The following is a 24,288-nucleotide window of genomic DNA, read 5'->3' on the forward strand; positions in this document are numbered from 1 at the left end:
GATATAAGTGATGGGCAAATTTGCTATGAAAATCATATGACTATATTAAGAATATAATAAATAACCCTTCTATTATTTGGACTTCCTCTTCTGTGGCTACTAGCATGCTAGGTATTGATTGTCAGATTTCCAAAAGCTGGTGAAGGATGTTAATTCAAATTCTCTATTACATAGGAAGTAATCTGTCTTTCTACATATTTCTACATTTTAATTGTGGTTTCATTGTGATATTGAGCTCTGATTGTATTTTTTTGTTTAATAGGAAGTGGCATTTGGAAAAGTTTAGAGCAGCTCACAGGATTGAGAATTCTTAAGAGCCTGCTGGCTTTTAAACAAACCCCCAGAACCTTGCAGTTCAAGTCCCTTTGATCATTTTAATTATACATTGACTACTAAAACCAGAAATAAAAAAATTTTGTTTTAGTATGTTCTTTTTAAGGTATATAGGAATTGTTATAACATTTCATGCATCTTAGATCCATTTTTTCCCTTTTTTCTTCTATGTCCTACATTTTCTTTTATACTAAAAGAAAAAGACTGCATGAGGTTAAAATTAAGGTGAATAGAAAGTATTTGAAGCCATAAATTATCCCTAAAATATAATCATAATTGTGTTTCTTTTTTATCAGTGTAGCTTGCTTTAGTCCATGTCGTTGTACAACTTTTATGTATCCTTATTCAGTTAGTATAATCTTATCTAATGAATTTTTTAGCATGAATTTAAGTGTATTTTTAAATTAAAACACAATTTTGTTCTAGATATTTTCTAACTACATGTTACAAGCTAAATGTTTCTAAAATTAGAATCAAATCTGTACATTTTGATACTTTATATAAGTAAAATATATTTACAACCACTGGGTGCTGTATTCTTGGTATATATATGCACTGTTTGGTTTTAGGCAAATAAAAATGATATAATAAATTCAGAAATAGAAGTTCTCCATAACTGTTATGAGTGAAAAACTGTTTTGATCTTAAATTATTTGAATACATACAAATTCACTTTAAGGTCTAATAACCTTCCTTTTCATTATCTGGAAGGGCTGTAAATATTGCCTTAGAAGCCTGCAAAATTCAAAAGTAAGACTACAAGTAGCGGGTACCTTTTTTCCTTTGACTTCTCCAGGGTTAATGTGGAAAATCAAGTGCTGAAATCTGGATATACTAGCCGTGACCTAATTATTTTAGAAAATGATGATCCTGGGGGAGTTTTTGAATTTTCTCCTGCTTCCAGAGGACCCTATGTTATAAAAGTAAGTATCAAAGAAACTTCAATTTACTCGGTGCTCACAACTTCAGAAGAATGATCTTGAAGGATCTGAACATTTGTGAATTTTTTTCTACAGGAAGGAGAATCGGTAGAGCTCCACATCATCAGATCAAGGGGGGCTCTCGTTAAGCAGTTTCTACACTACCGAGTAGAGCCAAGAGATAGCAATGAATTCTATGGAAACACCGGGGTACTTGAATTTAAACCTGGAGAAAGGGAGATAGTGGTCACCTTGCTAGCAAGATTGGATGGGATACCGGAGGTATGAGATTTTTTTTTCCTTGTGATTTTTTTAGAAGGTTGATAGTATCTGGTATACTATGGGTATAAATATTTTGAACATTGGCAAGGAGACATAGAAAAGAAGTGGGCAAGAAAGGATCGATAAGTATATCGGTTTGGAAATTTTTTTAAAAAAAGCTTAAAAAATACTCATCTAAATTAGAAAGGTGTATTTTTGTCTTATGTAAGGCAATACCAATTTGAGACTTTCAGTGTGTGATCAATTTTCTTCTCCTTTTAGCTTTATTTATGTTAAGCCTAATATTATGTAATCTGTGTTGACTGAACTTTTAATGATGTGGTTTTGGACTGAAGTTTTGCTTAAAAATTATTTTTTTAAAGGAAATAAATTGAAGTTCTATATTAATGGAGCCAGGTATAGTTCCATTGTGTTTACTCACCAATACATATGTTGCTTTTAAATTAATTATATTTTATTTACTCTTGTAAGTTTATATGACCAGAAAGATCATCGACGCAATGATAATATCCAGTTTTCTTGCCATTTTAGAGGACTGTCATTGTTTATCGTTTCCTTGTTGGCTAATGCATATGTATATTTCAGATCTCTCTTAATTGTTAGGTGAACTTTAAAATATTATTTTAGGAATAATATGAGCTCTTTTGTACTTTCAGTGAGCTTTGTATTTCAGAAAAATTGAGTATATTAATAGTCTTGAATATTTATAGTTTTTATTTGCTGTGAAAATGTCACCTTTACATTTTTCCTAATTTTACATGTTCGTTTTAGTTGGATGAACACTATTGGGTGGTCCTCAGCAGCCATGGTGAACGGGAAAGCAAGTTGGGAAGTGTTACAGTTGTCAACATAACAATTCTAAAAAATGATGATCCTCATGGGATTATAGAATTTGTTTCTGATGATCTAATTCTGATGATAAATGAAAGCAAAGGAGATGATATCTACAGTGGTAATTTATTCTGTTTCTTATATTGTATTTCTGCTTATTGAAGAAGAAATATTATCATTTTTTAGTTTATTTCTTTAGTTACTAGTTATTTTCAGTTGCCCATTATGCCTTAGAAAATACATGTAGTGCAGAGATTTGTCTTTTTAAAACTCATATTTAGTATCACTATTTTTATTTCTTACATAGTATTGTGATGATACTGGTGACTTCATTTCTATTTTGATTTCAATTAATCATATGCAGTGCAACTCAAACACTTAAGAATGAATTAAGTCAAATAGGGACAATTCTAAAACTAAGAATTACTGCTAGGGAACTATTGCAGTGGAAGGAGATAAGAAATATTTTATTATTAGAGCAGTGCCTGTCTGGATCAGAAAATCACTCGAGTATTCATCTTCCTTTAACTGCCTTTTGCAGATATCCTTATAGGTCTTTATGATAGGTGTATCTAATTAGTTGTCATTCCATTTCCTATGCAGAATGACTTTTAAAATCCCAAACTGTGATTAAATCCATTTATTTTATTAATTGTTTACCTTCAGAGGGAGGAACAGACTGATATATTTTGCTATGTACCTTGGAGGCTGTGCTAAGCAAATAATTGTTCTTATTAAAAACCAGTGTTATTTTTATTTTGTTTATTTGAGCAATTTCTTTACTCATTGCTTTAAAGTTGTTTGGGATATATTCATATGTATTATACACATTTGTATTTCACAGCTGTTTATGGTGTAATAAGAAATCGAGGCAACTTTGGTGATATTAGTGTATCATGGGTGGTTAGTCCAGACTTTACACAAGATGTATTTCCTGTGCAAGGGACTATTTTCTTTGGAGATCAGGAATTTTCAAAAAATATCACCATTTACTCCCTTCCAGATGAGGTAAATGTTGCATATATAACTCTCTGCTTTACTTGTTGTAGTTGATCGATAATTTTTTAATCAAATAATTAAACATTGGTAATGTATTTGGTGATGCAAGTATGTGATAAAGAACTCAAGTATGATAATGTCTGACTATAATCCAGGAGAGCAATATTATTTTGGGGTTCCCCTGAAGGCGTGTTGAACTAGAACTGACAGTGGTCAGTGACTCTGTTCATGTGTCAGATATCAGGGATTCTCAGTTGTGGGAGAGGTGAGCCCTTGGCTTGTACTTAGGCCCTTTGAAGGCAGGGCTTTATACCGTGTATTCTATGGTGTACTTTTAGAATCAGGATACTCGATCATCTGGGTCATGGATCCAACATGGTGTTTCTTCTTACTGATAGTAAAGACAAAGAACTGAGTAACAATGGGGATTGAACCTTTCTGAGGGGGGCTGCACTTAGAACAGCTGAGGAGGACTGTCCTTTTGCCATCACACTCATCCCTTCATAGACAAAATTCCAACAGCTTTTTATTTGAGGGGGAGGAGAGCATCGGTTAACATGGATGATGTGAAAGAGAAACAGTGTCCACCTGGGGATTTATGTATCTTCAGAGATACGGGGAATCTCATCTTGTTAGGACACAGAGTGAGGTCTTTGTGACCCACTCAGGTGAAACTTCACTACGGTTTGCAAGAGGCCTTTGAGAGCTAGCAGAGCTTTAGTTATTATTTATGAACTCTGTTCTAAACATGTCTAAAAATTATTTTTGTGTTCCATTTTTAAATAAACTTATTTCCCATTTTCTTGCAGAAATAATATGAGCTATGTGGTATATCTATTTTTAGCTTATAAAGGCAACATATCCCTAATTCCATTAAATTTTATAGTTAGTCAAAATGTAGTGGCTCTTTGGATGAATGCACATTAGAATAATTTTGGGGGCATCTGAGTCTCACCTGAATACTTTAGGGAAGTTCTGCCTCATAAATAGAAGTGAATATTAGTATTATTAATAGGGCTTTTTAAAAAAAGAAACAATAATTTAGGACTACATAATATAATTACATGTGTAAATTATCTGACTCAAATGTGTTACATTTTCCAAAAGATTCCAGAGGAAATGGAAGAATTTACCATTATCTTACTTAATGCCACTGGAGGAGCTAAAGTGGGAAACAAGACAACTGCAATTCTGAGGATTAGAAGAAACGATGACCCCATTTATTTTGCAGGTGGTATTGCTATCTTATTTTAGTGAGTTTCCATCTTTTTTAAACAATGTGTATATATTTTAATAATATTCTCAACTGAACTTTTTCAATAAAGCATGATTGATGCTAATTTTAATATGATTTTACGATTTGTTTGATGACTAATGCTGTCTGTTTAAAGTTTTAACAAATAATTTTAAAGATCTTCTGAAGCAGAAAGAAAATAAAATAAATAGTGTTTTGTTAGCTTTATTTTCCCCTTTCAAATTCTGAGGTATTTTCTTTCTTTTGTGCAGAAAAGAACACTCCTCCACATGATTTCTTCCAATGCACAGTCTATCCAGCTCAGTGAGGGCCTGGTTATTGTATCTCATGGATGGCTAGTCATTATAATAACTAACATCTAATGGAAATATTAATTAAGCTTTTTGCATTTTTGCCACTTTTCTGCATTTTTTAGAGCTGCCTTTTGCCACTTGAGGCATCTTTTAGTTTTATTTATGAGACTTAATAGATTTCTATTGAATCTTGAGTCTTTTTTGAATGCTTTTTGTGAACTTTATATTGGGGTCAATTTATTAATACATATGCAGGAATCTTTTAAACCTCTTGAATTTTATTGATTTGTATTGGTAACCTTCAGTTAATATGTAGTTAATGAATTAATCTTATGCTCAACTTTCTGCTAATTGCTCTGGCAAAAATAAAACATAATATATCTAGTCCTGGTCTAAAGGAACTTATGGCCTCAGCTTGGACCTGACGTGTATGAAATAGTAGACAGAGAATTTCAAATATGTTATTTACTGACAAATTAGGTATGAAAGATCATAGATCCTGTAGGAATTAAGGCAAGGGGAAGGCCATTAATTGTTGAAGTAATTAGGGGGGGCTTCTTTTCAGAGTTGGGAACAAAGCTGATTCTTTAAACAAAGACACAGTAGAGAGTGTTCTTGTGGAGGGCAGGGAGAAACATAATGTGATCTGAAAATATGTGAATAGAATCAGAAAAGCTCACATGTTTCTTCTTTATGGATGTTTCAGAACCTCGTGTAGTGAGGGTTCGAGAGGGTGAGACTGCTAACTTTACAGTTCTCAGAAATGGATCTGTTGATGTTAGCTGCACCGTCCAATATGCTACCTTGGATGGGAAGGCTACCGCAAGAGATGGAGACTTTGTTCCTGTTGAAAAAGGAGAAACACTTGTTTTTGAGGTTGGAAGTAGAGAGAAGAGCATATCTGTATTTGTTAATGAAGATGGTATCCCAGAAACTGATGAGTCCTTTTATATAATCCTCTTTAATTCAACAGGTAAATAAATGATACTGTTATGGCAGATTTGTCATTTCAGTGCTCTATGGAAATGATGTTAAGCACTACTGTCCTAGAGGGGTGAAAAGTAATGCTTAACTGTCTTCTGTGACTATTCAAGAACAAAATGGTTTGTTTCACTGCTCTCTTGAGCAATGCAGTGAAAGGAATATATGTATTGAAATTTCATGTACCTGATATACTCTATGGCATTATTTTTAACCTTTTCTTCACAATGTGGCACAAATAGAAAATTCTGATATAATATAAGGAAGAGAAATCTTAAGCTAAAAATAACAGGCCTTGGGAATATGGTTTCCTTAGGGCCTTGCTTAGTCACCCAATGACTTAAGGGGTCAGCATTCTGTGCATCAGTTCAGCAGTAAATAACTTCTATGCACCAATTACTGAGCGTCTGTTTTTCTAGGGCATAAATTTGAATAAGAATCATTTGTCCAAGTAGCTTATAGTAAAATTGCCTACGTGTGTGTCTGTGCGAGTGTACCAGTGTGGTGTGATCATTGTTATGATGGGTTGACAAAGTGCTAAGTGCTGTGGGAAAATGGTGGAGAGGCACTTGGCTTAATCTGGGGATTCAAGGAAGAATTCCTGCAAGAGTTGATGCCTGAGTTGGATTCTCAGGTGTGATGAGAGTTAGTCAGATAAGTGAAAATGGGAAGGACTTTTGTTCCCATAGGGAACAGCTGGTGAAAAGATGAAGTGATAGGGACCTCAAGGCAGTGATGAAAAGAGACCCAGTGTGTAGGTGGACACGGTGCTGACATGCTGTGGTGAGAATTGAATCAAGTTCAACACCGTGGAGACTGCCTAGTTTTATGTATGAACAGATCGAACTTTGCTGCCTAAAGGCAGAGATCTAAAGGGAAACTATTGAGCCAGTGATTCCAATGAACATGGACAGTAGCATTTTTATGTTATGGAATAATCTTTCACTATTTTTATGAAACAAAAGACTCTACTTCAAAAATTTGATTTTAGAGAAACTGTGTTTTTGATTTCTAATTAAGCTTTTGAAACAATATTCCTATTGTGAAGAAGTGTCTTTTTTTGCTTTTCAATAAAGGAGTTCCTCCCTAACATTTTCTCAAAAGACAAAATAGGAACTATTTCTCATTGAACTCTCTCTCTCTCTTTCTCTGTATGTGTGTGTATATTATATGTACATATAAGTGTGTATATACTTATATAATACAGATATACATAAACATCTTTGGAGAAATGGAGCAGTATTTTACATTTATTATATGACCTTCAGTGAGAAAATTCTTGCTGAAAATTTGGACTTAATTGTAAACTTTCTTAATTAAAAATATAAATTTAATAGTAAGTTAACTACTTTTTGGCTATTTTGACATTGCCATTTTTAATTTAGGTGATACAGTAGTATATGAACATGGAGTGGCTACTGTGATAATCGAAGCTAATGATGATCCAAATGGTATTTTTTCTCTGGAGCCCATAGACAAAGCAGTGGAAGAAGGAAAGACTAATTCATTTTGGTAAGCATATTTCGATAAGACAAATTGAAAATTGAGTGAAATAAAATAAAATCATTGAGAATATAAAAATTTTAAATATTGTTAATTTTTCAAAATTAAAATAACTGGTCAAGAATTGAATAATTTCAAAGTTGGCAGTCTGAATGAATGATAAACTTTGTTTATGCTGTTGCCACTTATCTGTACAAAAAAAACCAACCACTTTAACTGGTAAGCAGAAATTATTCTCCCCACTGTCCTCACCCAAACTTTAGTCCTTTGTCAGGACTGAGAAACTTGAATCATCCAAGGTCTTCCGAAACTCTTCTCTCAGATGATACATGATGACTCTCACCCTGTGCTTTGCTTTAAAACAACCTTTTTCCAGTTATCATCTAAATATTTTTTTGATTGAGCTTAGGATTTGTCTTTCAGTTTGGACTTTGAAGACAAGACTTTTAAGAGTGTTTCTCTTTATTAAAGTTCTACCTCATTCTTCCCTTTCCATGAGATTCTTGATAGTTGCTCAGTGCATCTGACTGGCTGGTTTATTTAAATTTAAGTAGAAAAAGTATATTTCTAAAATCACATAGAAAGCTCTCATTAGTGTTAGATTCACTACTTGTAAGTTTTTCTTAAGAATTAATTTTTTAAATTTATTTATAGGATTTTGAGGCACCGAGGACACTTTGGCAACGTTTCTGTGGCTTGGCAGCTGTTTCAGAATGATTCTGCTTTGCAGCCTGGACAAGAGTTCTATGAAACTTCAGGGACTGTTAACTTCATGGATGGAGAAGTAGCAAAACCAATAATTCTCCATGCTTTTCCTGATGCAATTCCTGAATTCAATGAATTTTATATTCTAAAGCTCGTAAACATTTCAGGTGCTGTGTTTTTCCAGTTCTTTGCCGCCAAAATTTTATATTTTATACTTAAATAATTAGAGTTTGCAATTGTTGAAGAAGTAAGTGTATCTTGATTATCTGATTTTAAATGTCAAAATACCTTTTTTGATTAAGTGTTATTTTTAACTTTCATTTTTTTTTTTTGTGGTCTTAGCTTGGTTCAGTTTTATGAATGGAGGCTTATATGCATCATCGAACTTATAGATAGAATTTTCCCACACCAAATACATTGTCTCCAACAAAACATCAATGGAAATTAGGAAGTACAGATTCATGGTAGTTCAAAGCTTGGTCTTAAAGTATCATAATTTAAACAATAAATTTTCCCATCACTTTTGATTTTAAACACAGGAATCAAACCTCTCTAGTTTATATTCGCTTTTCAAGTTTGACTGATTATTAACAAAATTATTCTGAACCAATGTTTTCTGATATCATGCCCTTAAAAATGTGAGAAAAGCCATATGGTGACACTGTTGTTCATTGATGAGTAAATTATTTAACTAGAAGTTTGTTTGCTAAACAAATTACTTTTTTTTTTTCACATTATACTAGAAATACTTGCAATTCTGGTTTCTAGCTCATTATAAATTTTCTATTACAGGTGGATCTCCAGGTCCTGGGGGCCAACTAACAGACACCAACCTCCAGGTGACAGTAATGATTCCATTCAACGATGATCCATTTGGAGTTTTCATCTTGGATCCAGAGTGTTTAGAGAGAGAAGTGGCAGAAGATGTCCTCTCAGAAGATGATATGTCTTATATTACTAACTTCACCGTTTTGAGGCAACAAGGTGTCTTTGGTGATGTACGAGTAGGCTGGGAAATACTGTCCAGTGAGTTCACTTCTGGTTTGCCACCAGTGATAGATTTTTTACTGGTTGGAATTTTCCCCAGCACCGTGCATTTACAGCCGCACATGCGACGTCACCATAGCGGAACAGATGCTTTGTACTTCACTGGAGTAGAGGGTGCATTTGGGACTGTTAATCCAAAATACCACACCTCCAGGAATAGCACCATTGCCAACTTTACATTCTCAGCTTGGGTAATGCCTAATGCCAATACGAATGGATTTGTTATAGCAAAGGATGATGGTAATGGAAGCATCTACTATGGAGTAAAAATTCAAACAAATGAGTCCCATGTGACACTTTCCCTTCATTACAAAACTCTGGGTTCCAATGCTACATACATTGCCAAGGCAACAGTCATGAAATATTTAGAAGAAAGTGTTTGGCTTCATCTACTAATTATCCTGGATGATGGCATAATTGAATTCTACCTGGATGGAAATGTAATGCCCAGAGGAATCAAGAGTCTGAAAGGAGAAGCCATTACTGATGGTGAGTGCTATCATCACAACTAGGACAACTGAAATTTGAAGTTTCTAAAATTTTGCATTTAAAAAAATACCAATGGATAAAGATTCTCTTTTGTATTGATTGGATTTCCCTAAACAAAACTACATGCCTGCCAAAACCATGATAGATTCTGAGTGATGCAGAAATGAATCAGGCAAAATTTAGCCCTTGAGGAACCTGGAATAGGCTCTTGGAGAGAGATGCACAGTAGATCACTACAATACATTGTAGGAAGAAAGAAAAAAAAAATTATGAAGGAGGAACATTTATCCCTCTTGTGGGTAGCAGGAGGGATGGAAAATGATATTGCAGGCAGAGGAATGAGTAAATATGTAGAAATGTGAAACAGAATATTGTATCTGGGGAACTGCTGTTGGTTCAGTATTGCTGGAGGTGGAGGGTGGTGGGCTTAAGGTTGAAAAGAAATCAGGAGAGAAAAATCACATTAAAAATGATTATAGGGTTTATAGCATCAGAACATAAATTGGTGAATTCTGTGGAGTGCTTTGAAGAGATAATCTTTGTTGTCTTTAAGCTAGATCGTATGCTGCTTCCTAAGAAGCACTTTTGTGTGTATATGTGCATACAGATATTGGTTAACACCTTACCGTCACCATTCGCTCCCTGTCCCTCCATCTTGTGATTTAATTCTGTTTTGTGTTTAGCAGAAGACAGAGCAAAACTCATATGGCTGTAGCTTAATAGAATAATTTCCTTCTGAATCTACTGCATTAGATATTTGGTTGTATTTTTTTCCAGCAGAAAAAAAGATGGGCAAAAGAAACAAGGTGCACCAATTTCAATGCCAAGGATTGTGCTTACACCACTCTGTGGCATTACATCATTCACCTTTTGATGGCATGAATACATACATGTTATCTGTTAACGCTGATTCCTTTGGTGATGGTAATGGTGGTGGAATGAGAATGGAAAAGATTAGGGGAAAGAGAGCTGGTGTTTCTTTTCTCTCTTTGGCTTACTGCAAATAACTTATGTTATTTTTGTAATTTGTAACTTGGAAAGAAACCTTTAAATGTGTATTTTTAAGTTATTGATGAAATAAGGTACCATCTATATTATAAAGCATATAAAAGTATACATATCATAAGTATACAGATAAATGCATTTTTTAAAACTTAAAATTCATCAGTTTTAGCATCCGTGTAACCAGCCCCCATATGAAGAAACAGAGTATTCCAGGAGCCCCCTTTGGCTCTTCTCCAATCACTAACTTACCACTCTACCTACAAACTATTGGCATTTTTAAGAGCATAAGATTAGCTTTTCCTCTTTTAATTTGTGTAAATAGAATTGAGCAGTATGTACACTTCAGTATCTGATTTCTTTTGCTCGGTATTGTTTAGGAAGTTTATTCCTATTTTTGCCTTGTAGATATTTCATGCTCGCTACTACATAGGGTTTTATTATGTAACTGTAACAATTTATTCATGCTGTTTTTAATTTCTGTTTGGATTGTTTTCAGCTTTTGGCTATTATATATATCATTACATATATTCTTCTACATGTTTTTTGATGAACATGTTTGCTGTATGCATTTCTGCTGAGTACATTCCTCGGGATGGAAATGCTGAATTACAATGTGTGCATATATTCAGTTTTAGTAAATACTGCCTAACACTTTTCTAAAATAATTAAACCTATTTACACTCTCACCTCTGGTGTATGAGATTTCTACTTCACTAATGCTTGGCTTTTTATATCTTTAATTATAATCATTTTGGTAGGTTTATAGTGGTATTTCTTGGTTTCAAAAAAGTACATTTTTAAAGAAATAATTATATGCTCAATATGGAAAAATTTAAAAGTGTACATATAAAACAAAAATAAAAATTACTGAAATGCTATCATTCAGAGATAACCACTGTAAACGTTAGGTGTACTATTAAAATTTTATATACATAACATATATACTTCACTCCTTTTTATTGTCAATGTAATACACATATATTCCATAAAATTTGTAAAGTATAGGATAGTGTTAAGATGCAAAGTGAAAGTTACTGTATTACCTCTATTCTGAAGGAACCATTATAACGTATTGACATCTTTATAACTTTTTTATTCTGTATGATTTGGCATTGTAATTTAAATAGTGGATACTAAAATTGGAGATATAATGATCATGTTTGTTCCAGAGAATTATTCATACAAGCGAAGCACTTAGAATACTCAAATTAGGTAGTGTTTTACATTTATAAGGCATTTTCCAAACATTGCCTAATTTGCACTTCACAATAATTCAGTATATTAAGTATTTTATAAATAAAGAAATAGAGATCAGAATTATCAAATAAATTAGCCAGCATCACCTAGCTTGGAAACCGAGGAGCCAAGACTTAAAAATAAGCCTGTAACTGCTAGGTCAGTATTCCTTTCAGTATGTCATAGAAGCAGAACTAAAGGTGATATGATCATTTCTGTATCTTTGACTCTAGATAGTCTCCTAGCTGGTGAGACCCATGAAGTGTTTTTGTGAGAATCAGGAGAACTTATATCTTTACAACTGCCAGATAATTCAATAGGAGAGACAACATCATAAGATTTCCCACCCAATCTGGAGCTCCTGTGAAAAAGTGGTTCTGGTTTGCTGGGCAGGAAAGTAATTTCTGTGGTAGGCATGGGAGCAGTCATGACAGTAATGCACCAGATACTTGTGACTTCTCTAGAAGAGCCATCTGGGTAGAGATTTGTAAAATAGCCATTATTGTGACTATTCAGAAGAAATATTATTTGTACTTTTTTTTCCAGAATCACTGCCAAGATCTCATCTTACATAAACGTCTTATAATGTTGTTTCTGAAAAGAAATACTTCTATTTCTATATCTTTTCTATTAGTTGTTTGGATAAAGAGATCTATTTGGCCTATAGAAACTTTTTTCCTGACTTCTCAAAACTTTAGCTCAAGACAAGTTTTAACACATCAAGCCTTGAAGTTCTTGAAGAATAGTAAAGCTGAAGTATTAAAATTGTGATGAAATTGAACCATTTTAGTTTCAAATATGCAAAATAAAATTTAAAATGTAATAGAAGAAATTTTCATCCAAATACACATACTGTGTTTCCCCGAAAATAAGACAGGGTCCTATATTTATTTTTCCTCAAGAAGACACCCTAGGGCTTATTTTTAGGGGATGTGTTATTTTTTTTAAGTACGGTACAACAATCTACATTTATTCAAATATAGTTAAGTCGTCTTCTTCTGGAAGATCATCATAGTAAAATGGCAGCCACAGCTTTCCTTCTTCCCCCTGGGGACACACAATACCTTAAGTGGAGCGTCCTGCTCCTCACTTCACTGAGGAGACTTTCCCTTCAAAGCCTCAGCTTGTAGCATGCACAGGATGGCCGGGACCTGACAGGGGGAGCTGACCTTGTTGGTGGGGCTGCCCTCACCTTTCCGGTCACCCCTGGGATAGTAGCTGTTATGATGGGGTAGATGAAAAGGGCTGCTCATCTTGTTTACTGCTGCTTGACGAAATGCATGGGTTGTGCAGATACGCTGCGTAGCCACGCCCATCACTAGGTCTTATTTTCGGCGTAGGGCTTATAATTGCGCAAATGCTTAGAAATCCTGCGAGGGCTTATTTTATGGGTAGGTCTTATTTTTGGGGAAACGTGCTATATGCACATATATACATGCATATGTGTGTTTGTATGTATATAGTTATTTTTCTGTTCAGAAATGTTATTTGAAAGACTAATTGAAGTTACTTTTAAGGATTTTATCCAATACGAATATATTTACCAATTCCTTTACTATGAAATACCATAAATCCTAATGATTATGGACTCATTTTTTATCATCATAGAAGATAACCTTTATTTCATTGTATACTAGTTATGCAAAAGTTTTATTTATCCAAAAATATCTTTCAATAAAGTTGTTTTATTTTCTGAATCACATTTGTACTTTAGGACAGGATAGTTGTGGATATTGCAGCATTTAAACCATCTCTAATTTCAGGTCCTGGAACACTGCGAATCGGGGCAGGAGTAAATGGCAATGACAGATTTACAGGTCTGATGCAGGATGTGAGGTCCTATGAGAGGAGACTGACCACTGAAGAACTTTATGAACTTCATGCCACGCCTGCAAAGAGTGATTTACACCCCATTTCTGGATATCTGGAGTTCAGACAGGGAGAAACTAACAAATCTTTCATTGTTTCTGCAAGAGATGACAATGAAGAGGAAGGAGAAGAATTATTTATTCTAAAACTAGTCTCGGTATATGGAGGAGCCCGTATTTCTGAAGAAAACACTACAGCAAGATTAGTAATACAAAAAAGTGACAATGCCAATGGTTTGTTCGGTTTCACAGGAGCTTGTATACCAGAGGTAAGTAGTGAGCTTGGAGAATTTTGGAGTTAAAAAAATTCATTGCAGGTGGATTTTTTTTTTTTTTTTTTGGACTGGGCTTTCTTTCGTTTAGTGAGATTGCCTGAGCATCTACTCCAAGTCCAAAAGTATGCTAGGGCCAGTGGTTGCAAATATAAATTACAAGGTTCCTGCTCTTATGAGTGTACAGTTTGAATCACCTTAATGAAGTGATAGAAGTAATAACAAGTTAACCAATGAAATTCTAGCAATTACATTTAAAGTTCATGCTTTTCAAAGAATATGAAATTATTCTCCACATTTAATTTACTTTTGGCTACTGTTCTTGATACCATGTAAGTAAATTAAAGAATACATATTAAAAGCTTATATGAATAATTGGAATTGCAACTTTATTAAAATACGATGTTTTTGTATTTTTGTCTTGTGTGAGAATGTATTTAAATAGTTTTTACAATGTTCTTCCATGTAAGGTGTAGATGCCTTTCTTATCAGCCATCCTGGCCAGGTTGATTCATTAGGCCGTTTTACTGTGCTTATCAGCTCTTTCCAAGTTTTCAAAGATTCGTAATCATCTTGGTTTCCTGTGCAGTAATGTGAGATCTCTTGAAAGAACTTCACAGGTGTGTGTGACAGCAACAGCTCAGTGTGCATGAAAGGTGCCAAGGAACAAGAGAGTCTTTCCCTTTGCAAGTTGATTCTAATAGGCTTAGAAAGGTGTATGTGTAAATTGAAATGATTAAAAAAAATGAGTGGGTGGAGCTTGGAAAAAAACATCTCAATCATAGGCTTATTGTATCTTAATTGGGATGCCTGGCTCTCTGGAGTGACGTAGTGCTCCTTTAGGTCTTTGGTTTGGTCCCAGTTATAAGAGATCTTCGAGTGGTGGTCTTTTTGTACATCAGAATATCCTAGACTAGGAAGGATAAACGTCACACAAATTTACAGCTTAAAAAAGAAATATCTTTACCTATAATGATAATAAATATGTTTACCTATACCTTTAAATATTAATAGATATTCAGCCATCAAAGAACTTTTACATATTAAATTTTATGAACCTTTGTGATAATCTATAATATAGCTGAAACAGGTATTAATTAGTACTCTCTCTTGAATATATAGGGTTAGAAACTGAGGTTTAGAGGTCAGAGAGAATAACCCAAATTGAATTAATGAGACAAGATCAAAGTGAATGCCTGATTCAGAGCTTGGCAGTGACTAGTGCTTAGTGAATATTAATTTTCCATTTTGTTTTACTGCTAAGATACAATGAGAAGAAGTAGAATTTGAACCCATGTCTTGGGACTTCTAACCTGTTATCCTTTCCTCTATATCTTTAATATCATCATTTCTATTTTTAAAAAGACAATTGACTTTTATTAAGTTGTGAGAACCATTGTGCTGCCACGTAAAGTCAGATTCCCTCAGTTTACTTCAAGATCTGGCCCCTGCCTATGACTCTGAACTCATCTTGTGTCATTCTCCGTTTCGGTCAGTATGTTTTAGTCCAGTTTGCCTTGTTTCAGTTCCAATTTCATGGCATCAGCACTTACTAGCCTTTTTATTTGGAACACTCTTATTCTAGGTCTTCATATTTAGTCATTTAAGTCTCAGCTTCACAGACAGCTCAATGAGAAGTTTCTTATCTAAAATAACTGATCTCCTTCTCCCAACTTGTCACTCTATAGCCATTTGCCTAGTTTTAATTTTTTTATAGCATTCGCCACATTCCGAAATTCATTTTGGTATTTATAAGTTTATTTATTTACTGGCCATCCCCCTCCATCATAAAAATAAAAGAACAATAAGGTATTATTGTTCATTACTGAATCTATAACACTAAGAATAGAGCATACTAAGTACTCAACAAACTTATGTTGAAACTTAGGAGTATATTTTAATATCCAGACATGAAAATGCATATGGCAGTTCAGATATCAAATGTATTTAGATTCAGATAAACTGCAAAAGCATCCAAACTGGGAAAAAAACCCAAAAACCGCATTTTACAAACCTGCCTAAAATGAGTAATAGTTTTTTAGCGTTTCTCTGGTTGTCTGGGCCATTATTGTTAAGTCCTCAATGATGGCTTCTCTTTCAAGTTCCATTAATAGATTGTGGTTGTTGTTGGTTTAGCTCCACCTAATTGTGCAACTTTCAATCATCCTGGAAATCTCTGAATTTGAACAGGGACAGTCAAGCTTTTGATTGCAGAAGAGAGAACTTACCCACATAGGCCATAGCACCTAAATTAGTAGGACTGCTGTACAGAAAAAGAAAACACACCTGGTTGTTTTCCAAATCTATATGAGAGAGAAATATAATGTATCTATATTGGAAAGAAATGTTTAAATGTATAGGAGAACTGTTGTTGAATTTAAAAGATTAAATATTGAAATTTGGTTGCCAGGAAGATTACAGAATTTTCATTTCTGAAAATACTAAAAATAGAAGCATAGAACTCCTACTTTCATCTTGATGACAGGAGTCTTAAAATATTTTTATTGTTGTAATTGTCAGCAACAATTGTTGCTTACTTATTTATGGATTACTTATTGAAGTCATTCTCAAAGAGTACCCCAAGGACCCATGGGATTTCCTGAGATCCTTTCAGGGTGTCTACTAGATCAAACCTAATTTTATAAAAATAACAGTACATTGCTTGCCTTTTTCATTGTACTGATATTTGCACTGCAAAAGCAATGGTGGCCCAAACTGCTAGCTGCTAGTATCTTTGCACGAATCAAGGTAATAGTACCAACCTGTACCAGTTATCATTCACTACCACGTACTAATAGTTTAAAAAATACTAATTTTATATAAGAACATCTTTGATGAAACAGTAATAAATATTAATTTTATAAAATATGAACCCTTGAATACTTATCATTTAATTCCATGTCACAAAATGAGAAGTACAGATAAAATGTCTGTTGCAGTACCAAAATTGTTGTATTGAAGAAAAGTGCTTATGCAGATTTTAAGTTGTGAATTGATCTAGTTGCTCATAGAACACCATTTTTACCTGCAAAATGACAGTTTTGGTTATTGAAACTTAGGTATTTGGCAGATGCTTTCATGAAAATGAATGGAGTGAGCCAGTGATTGCAAGAAAAACAAGGACAGTTCTTGCCAATGATAAAAATTCAATCTTTCACATGAAAATTTTAATTTTGGAACATTTTTATCTGCCAAAGTGAGCTTGACTGTTTCCCAATACTTGAAGACTTTTCAGATAAGATTGATAGTGATACTAACCAGAGTAGTGATTTTGTAAAATGTGTCGATGTTTGAAAGATCTATTAATACATAGTGCAGTAAACCAATATTTGCCAAATAATCAATACATATTGTTGCAAAATCATGCATGTGTGAAAGATTTATTCAAAGTGTAAGGTAGAACAATGGATTTCAATGTACTAGATTATGCTTCCACATTGCAACTAAACTCTAAAAAATTACAACTTGTCTAATTTTGGTATAATATCAAGGAAGTATGCCCACAATTATCTGAAAAGACTATTAAAATCCTCTTTCTTTCCTGTCTTTGTAAGGCTGGGTTTTCTTTATACACTTTAACCAAATAACAGATAGAAACAAACAAATTGGTTGCAAAAGAAGATGGGAGAATTCTGCTGTCTTCAATCAAGCCAGGCATGAAAGAATTTTGTAAAAATATAAAGCAATGCCAGCCACCTTATCACTAGTTTTTTTTATTTAGAAAAATAGTTATTTCTCATAGAATATGTTGTTTATTTTAACATGTAATGGGTTTACTATTACTATTTTAAAATGATATCATTTTAAATATCAATATTTAATTTTTTTCATTTTTCATTTGTAATATGGTAAGTATCAACAGACTTCATCAACATAAACAAAATGCTCTTCGAGGTTCTCAGTAATTTTATGAGTGTTTGGGAGTCCTGCAACTAAAACATTTGAGAACTGCTGGTTTACTTTATACCTGGATTTGTCTTCAGAGTTTAAATTTTATAGTCTCTTCCTTCATTTTCAGAAATAAAAACCACAGTCACTTCCATAGATTCTTTTCCATTATGTTGTTGCAATGACATTCACAATTTAACTTTTTAAAAATTCCTTCAAAATTTCTGAAGGCAATAGAGAACCTTTAAAGATTTGAGTTAAATTATGCCTTACTTTTTTCATAGATTTAGATGACAAAGAAATATGGTTAAAATGATAGCATAATTACACCTTAAACAAATAATAGAAATGTATAGAATGTGACATAGTCTGTTACTTGGCATATGAAAAAGATGGTAACTATTTCATGATTTGTTTCCTACTAACCAAGTATAGTATGTCCTGCCAAATAGCAGGTGTTTAATAAATTATAATTGAAAGAATGACTAAACCTGTGTGCAGCTGAGAGCCCTGATGAGGCAAGCCAAATGGTGCTTTGGATTTCAAGTGGGATCTCTGTTGAACAGATGACAGATTTTGTAAGCCTAGTAGCCACGTTCTCACACTGCCTCTTCATATTTTGTTTTTATGTATACGTTCTATGTTTTTTCTCTCTACCTTATTTTAGCACTGTTTTTGTGTGTACTGCAAAATTGTACATCCCATAATTATAAATTAATGATATGGCTTTTCATAGTTATTCATAGAACTTGCTAGTCTCATTATTTTACTTTTATAACTAATATTTGGATTATGTTTTATATTTATAAAATCATGGCTTAAGAATCAATTTAGAGACAATTTTGGAAGATATCTGTGAAAAGAAGAATATTATTTCAACTTGGACTGTTTGTTTTTAGGTGCCTACCATATGCTATGTGAATAGATTCCTTTAGATATAAGTGATATTGATATAATCTGATATCACAGATCATTACCCAAGCATGAAGCAAAATTAAGAATTAATTGGATTTGTAATTGTTCAGCTTTAATCTTCTATTTCAGTAGAGAAGGCCAATTCATGGCTCAGAATACTGTATTGTTTTTTCTAGGAAAATAGATTTCAAAAACTGTTCTTATTGTTTACCTTTATCGTTACTTTTCTGCTGATCTGAAGATTTGGAAAATGCCTGACTCAAAAGAGAAAACAGTAGTGAGTACTATTGTTTCTAGCGAAAAACGAAATGAGGATGATTTTGATGATTATTGTGGGTGTTATGCCCCTTTATCTATTGGCCTAAATATTTTTTTTTTTTTTTGAGACAGTCTCGCTTGTTGCCCAGGCTATAGTGAGTGCCGTGGCGTCAGCCTAGCTCACAGCAACCTCAAACTCCTGGGCTCAAGTAATCCTTCTGCCTCAGCCTCCTGAGTAGCTGGGACTACAGGCATGTGCCACCATGCCCGGCTAATTTTTATATATATATATTAGTTGGCCAATTAATTTTCTTCTATTTATAGTAGAGATGGGGTCTTGCTCTTGCTCAGGCTGGTTTCGGATGCCTGACCTCGAGCAATCCACCAGCCTCGGCCTCCCAGAGTGCTAGGATTACAGGCGTGAGCCACCGCGCCCGGCCTGGCCTAAATATTTGTATCATGATTCTACAGCCAATTAGATGAATATTTTACTATTAGAAAAAAGCTTTTAGATATTTATTCCCTATGTCCCAAATACCTTCTGTATTAAACATTACATCTTGTAGTCCAATATTTCTCAGAGTCTTGTCCTTGAGTGACCTAGTCAGAAATATCTAATGCATATTACTGGACATCATTCCTGATTCAAGACTCCATTCCTGGATAATAATCTCTGCCTGGGGGAGGGAGGACACAGAAAGCTGAATTTAAAAATCTTTTTAAATGAAAATTTTTACATACAGGGTATACACAAAAATAGAGACAATACAGGAATGGATCCTAGGGTAATCATCACTTAGCTTCAAAGTTATCAGCCTTTTGCCAATCTTGTTTCTTCCTTTTTGGCTTAGGTATTTTTTAAAGCAAAACTCAGCCATTATGTTATTTCTCTGCAAATTCAGATTATTAAAAGTGGATTTACACCAAACATCCTAGGTGATTTTTTTATGGATCCTTGACATTTGAAGGCTCTTACCTAATTGGGACTTTACAAAGTTTACTTTATTGAACAAAATATTAATTCATTAAATTCTCTATAAAATTTTGTTATATAGCATATATCTGTACATATTTTTACTGGCTATTGAGAGTGGTTTTTTTTTTTTTCTTTTTAAAACTAAAAATATTCAGGAAGGTTTTACTAAATGAAAAGGCAATTAGATAACTTTTCCCCATGTGATTTCTACAAACAAAAAGCTTCTCTTAGTCCCAGATGCTGTGTGGTAATGCTCATTGACTTGATAGAAACTTACGTTTGTAAGGAATCATTACACATTCCTGAGTATAGCTTTGAGTCTATTTAATCCATGCCTTTTGCTGAAAAGGGAAGTGTTGAATATTTACATATGGAGATTAATGGTTTATTCATTTAACTCAGTCAAAATATTCATTCTGATTAAATTTGGGATAGAAAAAAAGGAGCAAGTCTACTCTCATTGTGACAGGAGATCACCTGGGAAAACATAAGAATCAGTTGCTTTTTACATTTCTTTATATAGGGTAATATTTTTATGTAGCAATATTTGTTATTGTGTATGTGTGTTTATATATTAATGGGAAAAATAATTTTTAGCCCTTTATATATTACTAGATATGATGTAAGGTATTTGTTTAATGTCTACCAGAATCCATGAAGCATATGATCTTCATTTTCAGAAGAGACTGAGAATGCTTGATAAGTGGTAGAGTGAGGAAGCTCAGGACTGTTTGACCTTAAAACCATACTCTTTCCACCACACATTTGCTCATGTACCATTCTGCTAGCATGAAGATACTAATGCAGATACCTAAGTGGAAATTAAATCAGGGGCTATATTTTTCTTTGCTGCTTTCTCCCCTTAAGGTTTGAGGGCCTGACTTTCAGAACAGTCAGTTCTGCCACAACATGATGGATAGGTTCCTAGAAATCATCACACTATGCCAAATTGCTATGCCACAGAACTTATGGGAAAGATGGGGTGAGCAGTACAATGTTCAAAAACTTGGTCAGTGACACTTAGAAAGATAGGGACTTAATAAAAAGCATTTTACACATTAAATGGTAATTACCTATATACTACAATAAATATGGCGTATTACCTTGAAAAAGACCTTAAGGTTACTTTTAGAAGTGGGCACCAGGAGGGTTGAGGCTGTATGTTATTGTGAAGTGATAGAATGAGAGTTATCTAAAATCAGAGGAAAAGTTGTAACACTAGGTGTGGGTAAGTGTGGCTAGTAACACATGTATTGAACTGAAGTAGCTGGAAGTTGTTTGAGGTATGTGTGTATTCCTATGTAGTTTGTCTAAGGTTAATGCAAATTTCTGTGTGCACCATGTTTTCTGTGGATGAAAAAACACTTAGAAGCCAATGCAAAAAGGTTATATTCATATTATTCCCTAATGTAGTGTCAACTGTATTGGAACAATTTTATGATTTCAAAATAAGCATTATAGACAGAATTAAATGAACATGGTCCTCTTCTCCCCTCCATCTACACTTATTTCCCTTGTTGTCTCAGCCAGTCTTTAAATACAATTTGTATAATAATATATTTATTCACTATTTGTATTTGCCCCTGAATACTATTTATATATTATTGATGACTTCCAAATTTATGACATTAAGTCTGGCATCTTTCTAAAATTCCAGACTCATTTCTCCAGTTGCAACATTTTTAGGATATTTAGTAGACATTTCAAACTGGACATACTCTAAACTCTTGATCTTTACCCCAAACCTGTGACTAACTGATAGACCAAGAAACTCTCAAGCTTGCTTCATAGATGACTCTGCTTGCTTTGTTGCTAGTTGCTAAAAGCAGGCTACTGTCTCTCTAGTGCCCTGTTCAGGGGTGTCTATGATGGACAGAGGGCAGAGGTATGCACAGGACACTTAGCCATTCATCTTATGTGGAGGGAGAAGTGGACTGAAGTGTAAAGGTACATTCACCCCTTAGCAGTGCTAATGGTATAGCTGATTGGTCAGGGCCTTGGAAGAATCAAGACTAGAGACAATACATTTGGCAAAGAGGCATGTGAGTAGACCACTGGGAGTTAGCACTAAGTATGAGGAGGCATTTTCCAAAAGGCTCTCAAAACCAGGAAGTCAGGGTGAGGCTCCATTATATATCCACCAGACTCTCTTCTGTCACCACAGTGCCATTAAGAGTACGATGGCAGGAATCAGGTAATGCATGGGTCTGGCAGTGTGAGGTCCATCTTACCAAGACTGATCTTGCAACTGCTGCTGCTGAATGTCCAAGCAACAAGCAGAAGGGAACACAGATAAATACTTTCCAGTAAGAGTGGTAGATTGATCCCAACCGGACTTTTTCACTCCAGAGGAGGCAGCAATTGATTCCTATTGGAATTAATACTTACTTTAGATAATGTATTTACCTTCCAAGTTCCTTTCCTAACACCATCATCTAAAGGCTTAAAGAATGCCTGATTTAAACACATGGAAACGTGCATCACATGGCTTCAAAGGGACTTTGTGAAGGAAGTGTGACAGTGAACACAATGTCATAGGCTTCTTCATATACTCCAATACCTGAAGCAGCTGGCCTATTACAACATATGAATGGCCTGTTCAAGAAGACTCGGCGAAGACTACTGGTTGGTTATTTTGGGCTTCTCATGCCCATGGACCAGAGGGCAAATAAAGGAGTTACAATATTGTTCCAGGTGTGCTTGATCCTATTTACCCATGGGGGCACCAGGGTGGCTGATGCTCAGTGAAACTCACAAGATTTGCTGGCAGGCACATCTGGTATTCCATACTCATGGATAGCTGATTTGACTATTGCCTATTTGTAGACAGATACCAAATCTGTTCTCTCCAGCCCTAATGTCAGCACCAAAATAGATCTATCTAATGCTGATTGGAGTTGTTTATGATACATATGAAAAATAAAGAATGGCATTGTATATATTAAGATATGTATTTTTACGTTTATTCAGTTTTAGTTTTTTCCTCTGAATTATATGTTTACTAATATAAAATAAAATTGAATTGAGACACTTAGAATTTGACACAATGAAGACCTTATTCCAAAGGATATTCCATCTTGTGGCCTCAGTATAATTTTTAAGCATTATCTTAAAGTGTTTAGATTAAAATATTTCCTACTTGGAAAAAAACCACATATATACACTTACGTGTGTGGAGATACCTGTAAATACATTTGAAAAAAATACCAAAGAGATATTAAGCATGACAAAAAATGCCCTCTTTGATCAGACTGTTGTTCCCACACTAGGCATTTCTCAAGGCTCTCCCCACTGGGCACTTTATACCACCCCCAAAACGATATCATCAAATATGCTATATTGCTTCTTATGTCCATACCTTGAAAATTCTCTCTGATGTCTTGTTTTGCACTCTACCCTAATCCCTGCTCCCATTTGATCTGTCTGTAGAAAACCCATCATAAAATTGCAAGTTTGTTTTCATCTTCAGACTTACGCTTATCCAGAGAAAGGACTATGCGTTTTTTGTAACCATATCATCTATTACAGTAGCTGGCACATGGGAGGTATCAATGAATGAATTACATGTATAGTTAAGGGATTATAATTCTTCTTGCTTTTATAATTCTTCCATTCCCAATAAGGGAATGGGAGAAAATAAATGATTGTAAATACTTATTAGTAGTCAAAAATATATCTGGGGAAATGTAGAGGCCTCCTTAATTCATCTCTCTAAAAGAGAGGTAGAAAGAAAGTTATAGAATTAACTTTACAGTAAGAGTATTTCATGAAGCATTGTAATTGTATCACTGATGTAGATCAGTATATACCTATAAATAATTTCTGTCCAATTTCAGATTGCCGAGGAAGGATCCACCGTTTCTTGTGTGGTGGAGAGAACCAGAGGAGCTCTGGATTATGTGCACGTTTTTTACACCATCTCACAGATAGAATCTGACGGCATTAATTACCTTGTTGATGATTTTGCTAATGCCAGTGGAACTATCACATTTCTTCCTTGGCAGAGATCAGAGGTAAACCCGTCTTCTTTGTTTCTTTCAAAGCCTCCTGGAAAGCTTTTCCTGATGTAATTTCTTTACAGCTTCTTGCTAGGTAAGCAATTTAAAATATTTAGGATATTAGGTATATCTATTGGTATAAAATATTTTTGTATTTATTTATGCAAAAGAAAAAATAAGAATTTTGAATTATATGTGCTAATAGTTTTTATCTGTTCTTTAATGACAATATAA

At 34.1% G+C, this 24,288-nt stretch overlaps 1 protein-coding gene across 3 annotated transcripts in view; it reads left to right on the top strand.

Moving 5' to 3' along the window:
* The window catches only part of ADGRV1 (adhesion G protein-coupled receptor V1), a 468,628-nt gene that overhangs the window by 22,551 nt on the left and 421,789 nt on the right, over positions 1-24,288 (top strand). For all 3 annotated transcript variants that reach the window (XM_076008180.1, XM_076008181.1, XM_076008182.1), the window contains 11 exons: positions 1,130-1,256; positions 1,350-1,535; positions 2,307-2,487; positions 3,211-3,374; positions 4,473-4,596; positions 5,620-5,886; positions 7,280-7,406; positions 8,052-8,269; positions 8,895-9,638; positions 13,643-14,016; positions 23,893-24,069. In XM_076008180.1, the coding sequence (XP_075864295.1) occupies positions 1,130-1,256; positions 1,350-1,535; positions 2,307-2,487; positions 3,211-3,374; positions 4,473-4,596; positions 5,620-5,886; positions 7,280-7,406; positions 8,052-8,269; positions 8,895-9,638; positions 13,643-14,016; positions 23,893-24,069 (2,689 nt within the window). The remainder of the gene's footprint in view (positions 1-1,129; positions 1,257-1,349; positions 1,536-2,306; positions 2,488-3,210; positions 3,375-4,472; positions 4,597-5,619; positions 5,887-7,279; positions 7,407-8,051; positions 8,270-8,894; positions 9,639-13,642; positions 14,017-23,892; positions 24,070-24,288) is intronic.

This window comes from Microcebus murinus, chromosome 11 (genome assembly GCF_040939455.1).
Source record: "Microcebus murinus isolate Inina chromosome 11, M.murinus_Inina_mat1.0, whole genome shotgun sequence".
NCBI lineage: Eukaryota > Metazoa > Chordata > Mammalia > Primates > Cheirogaleidae > Microcebus > Microcebus murinus.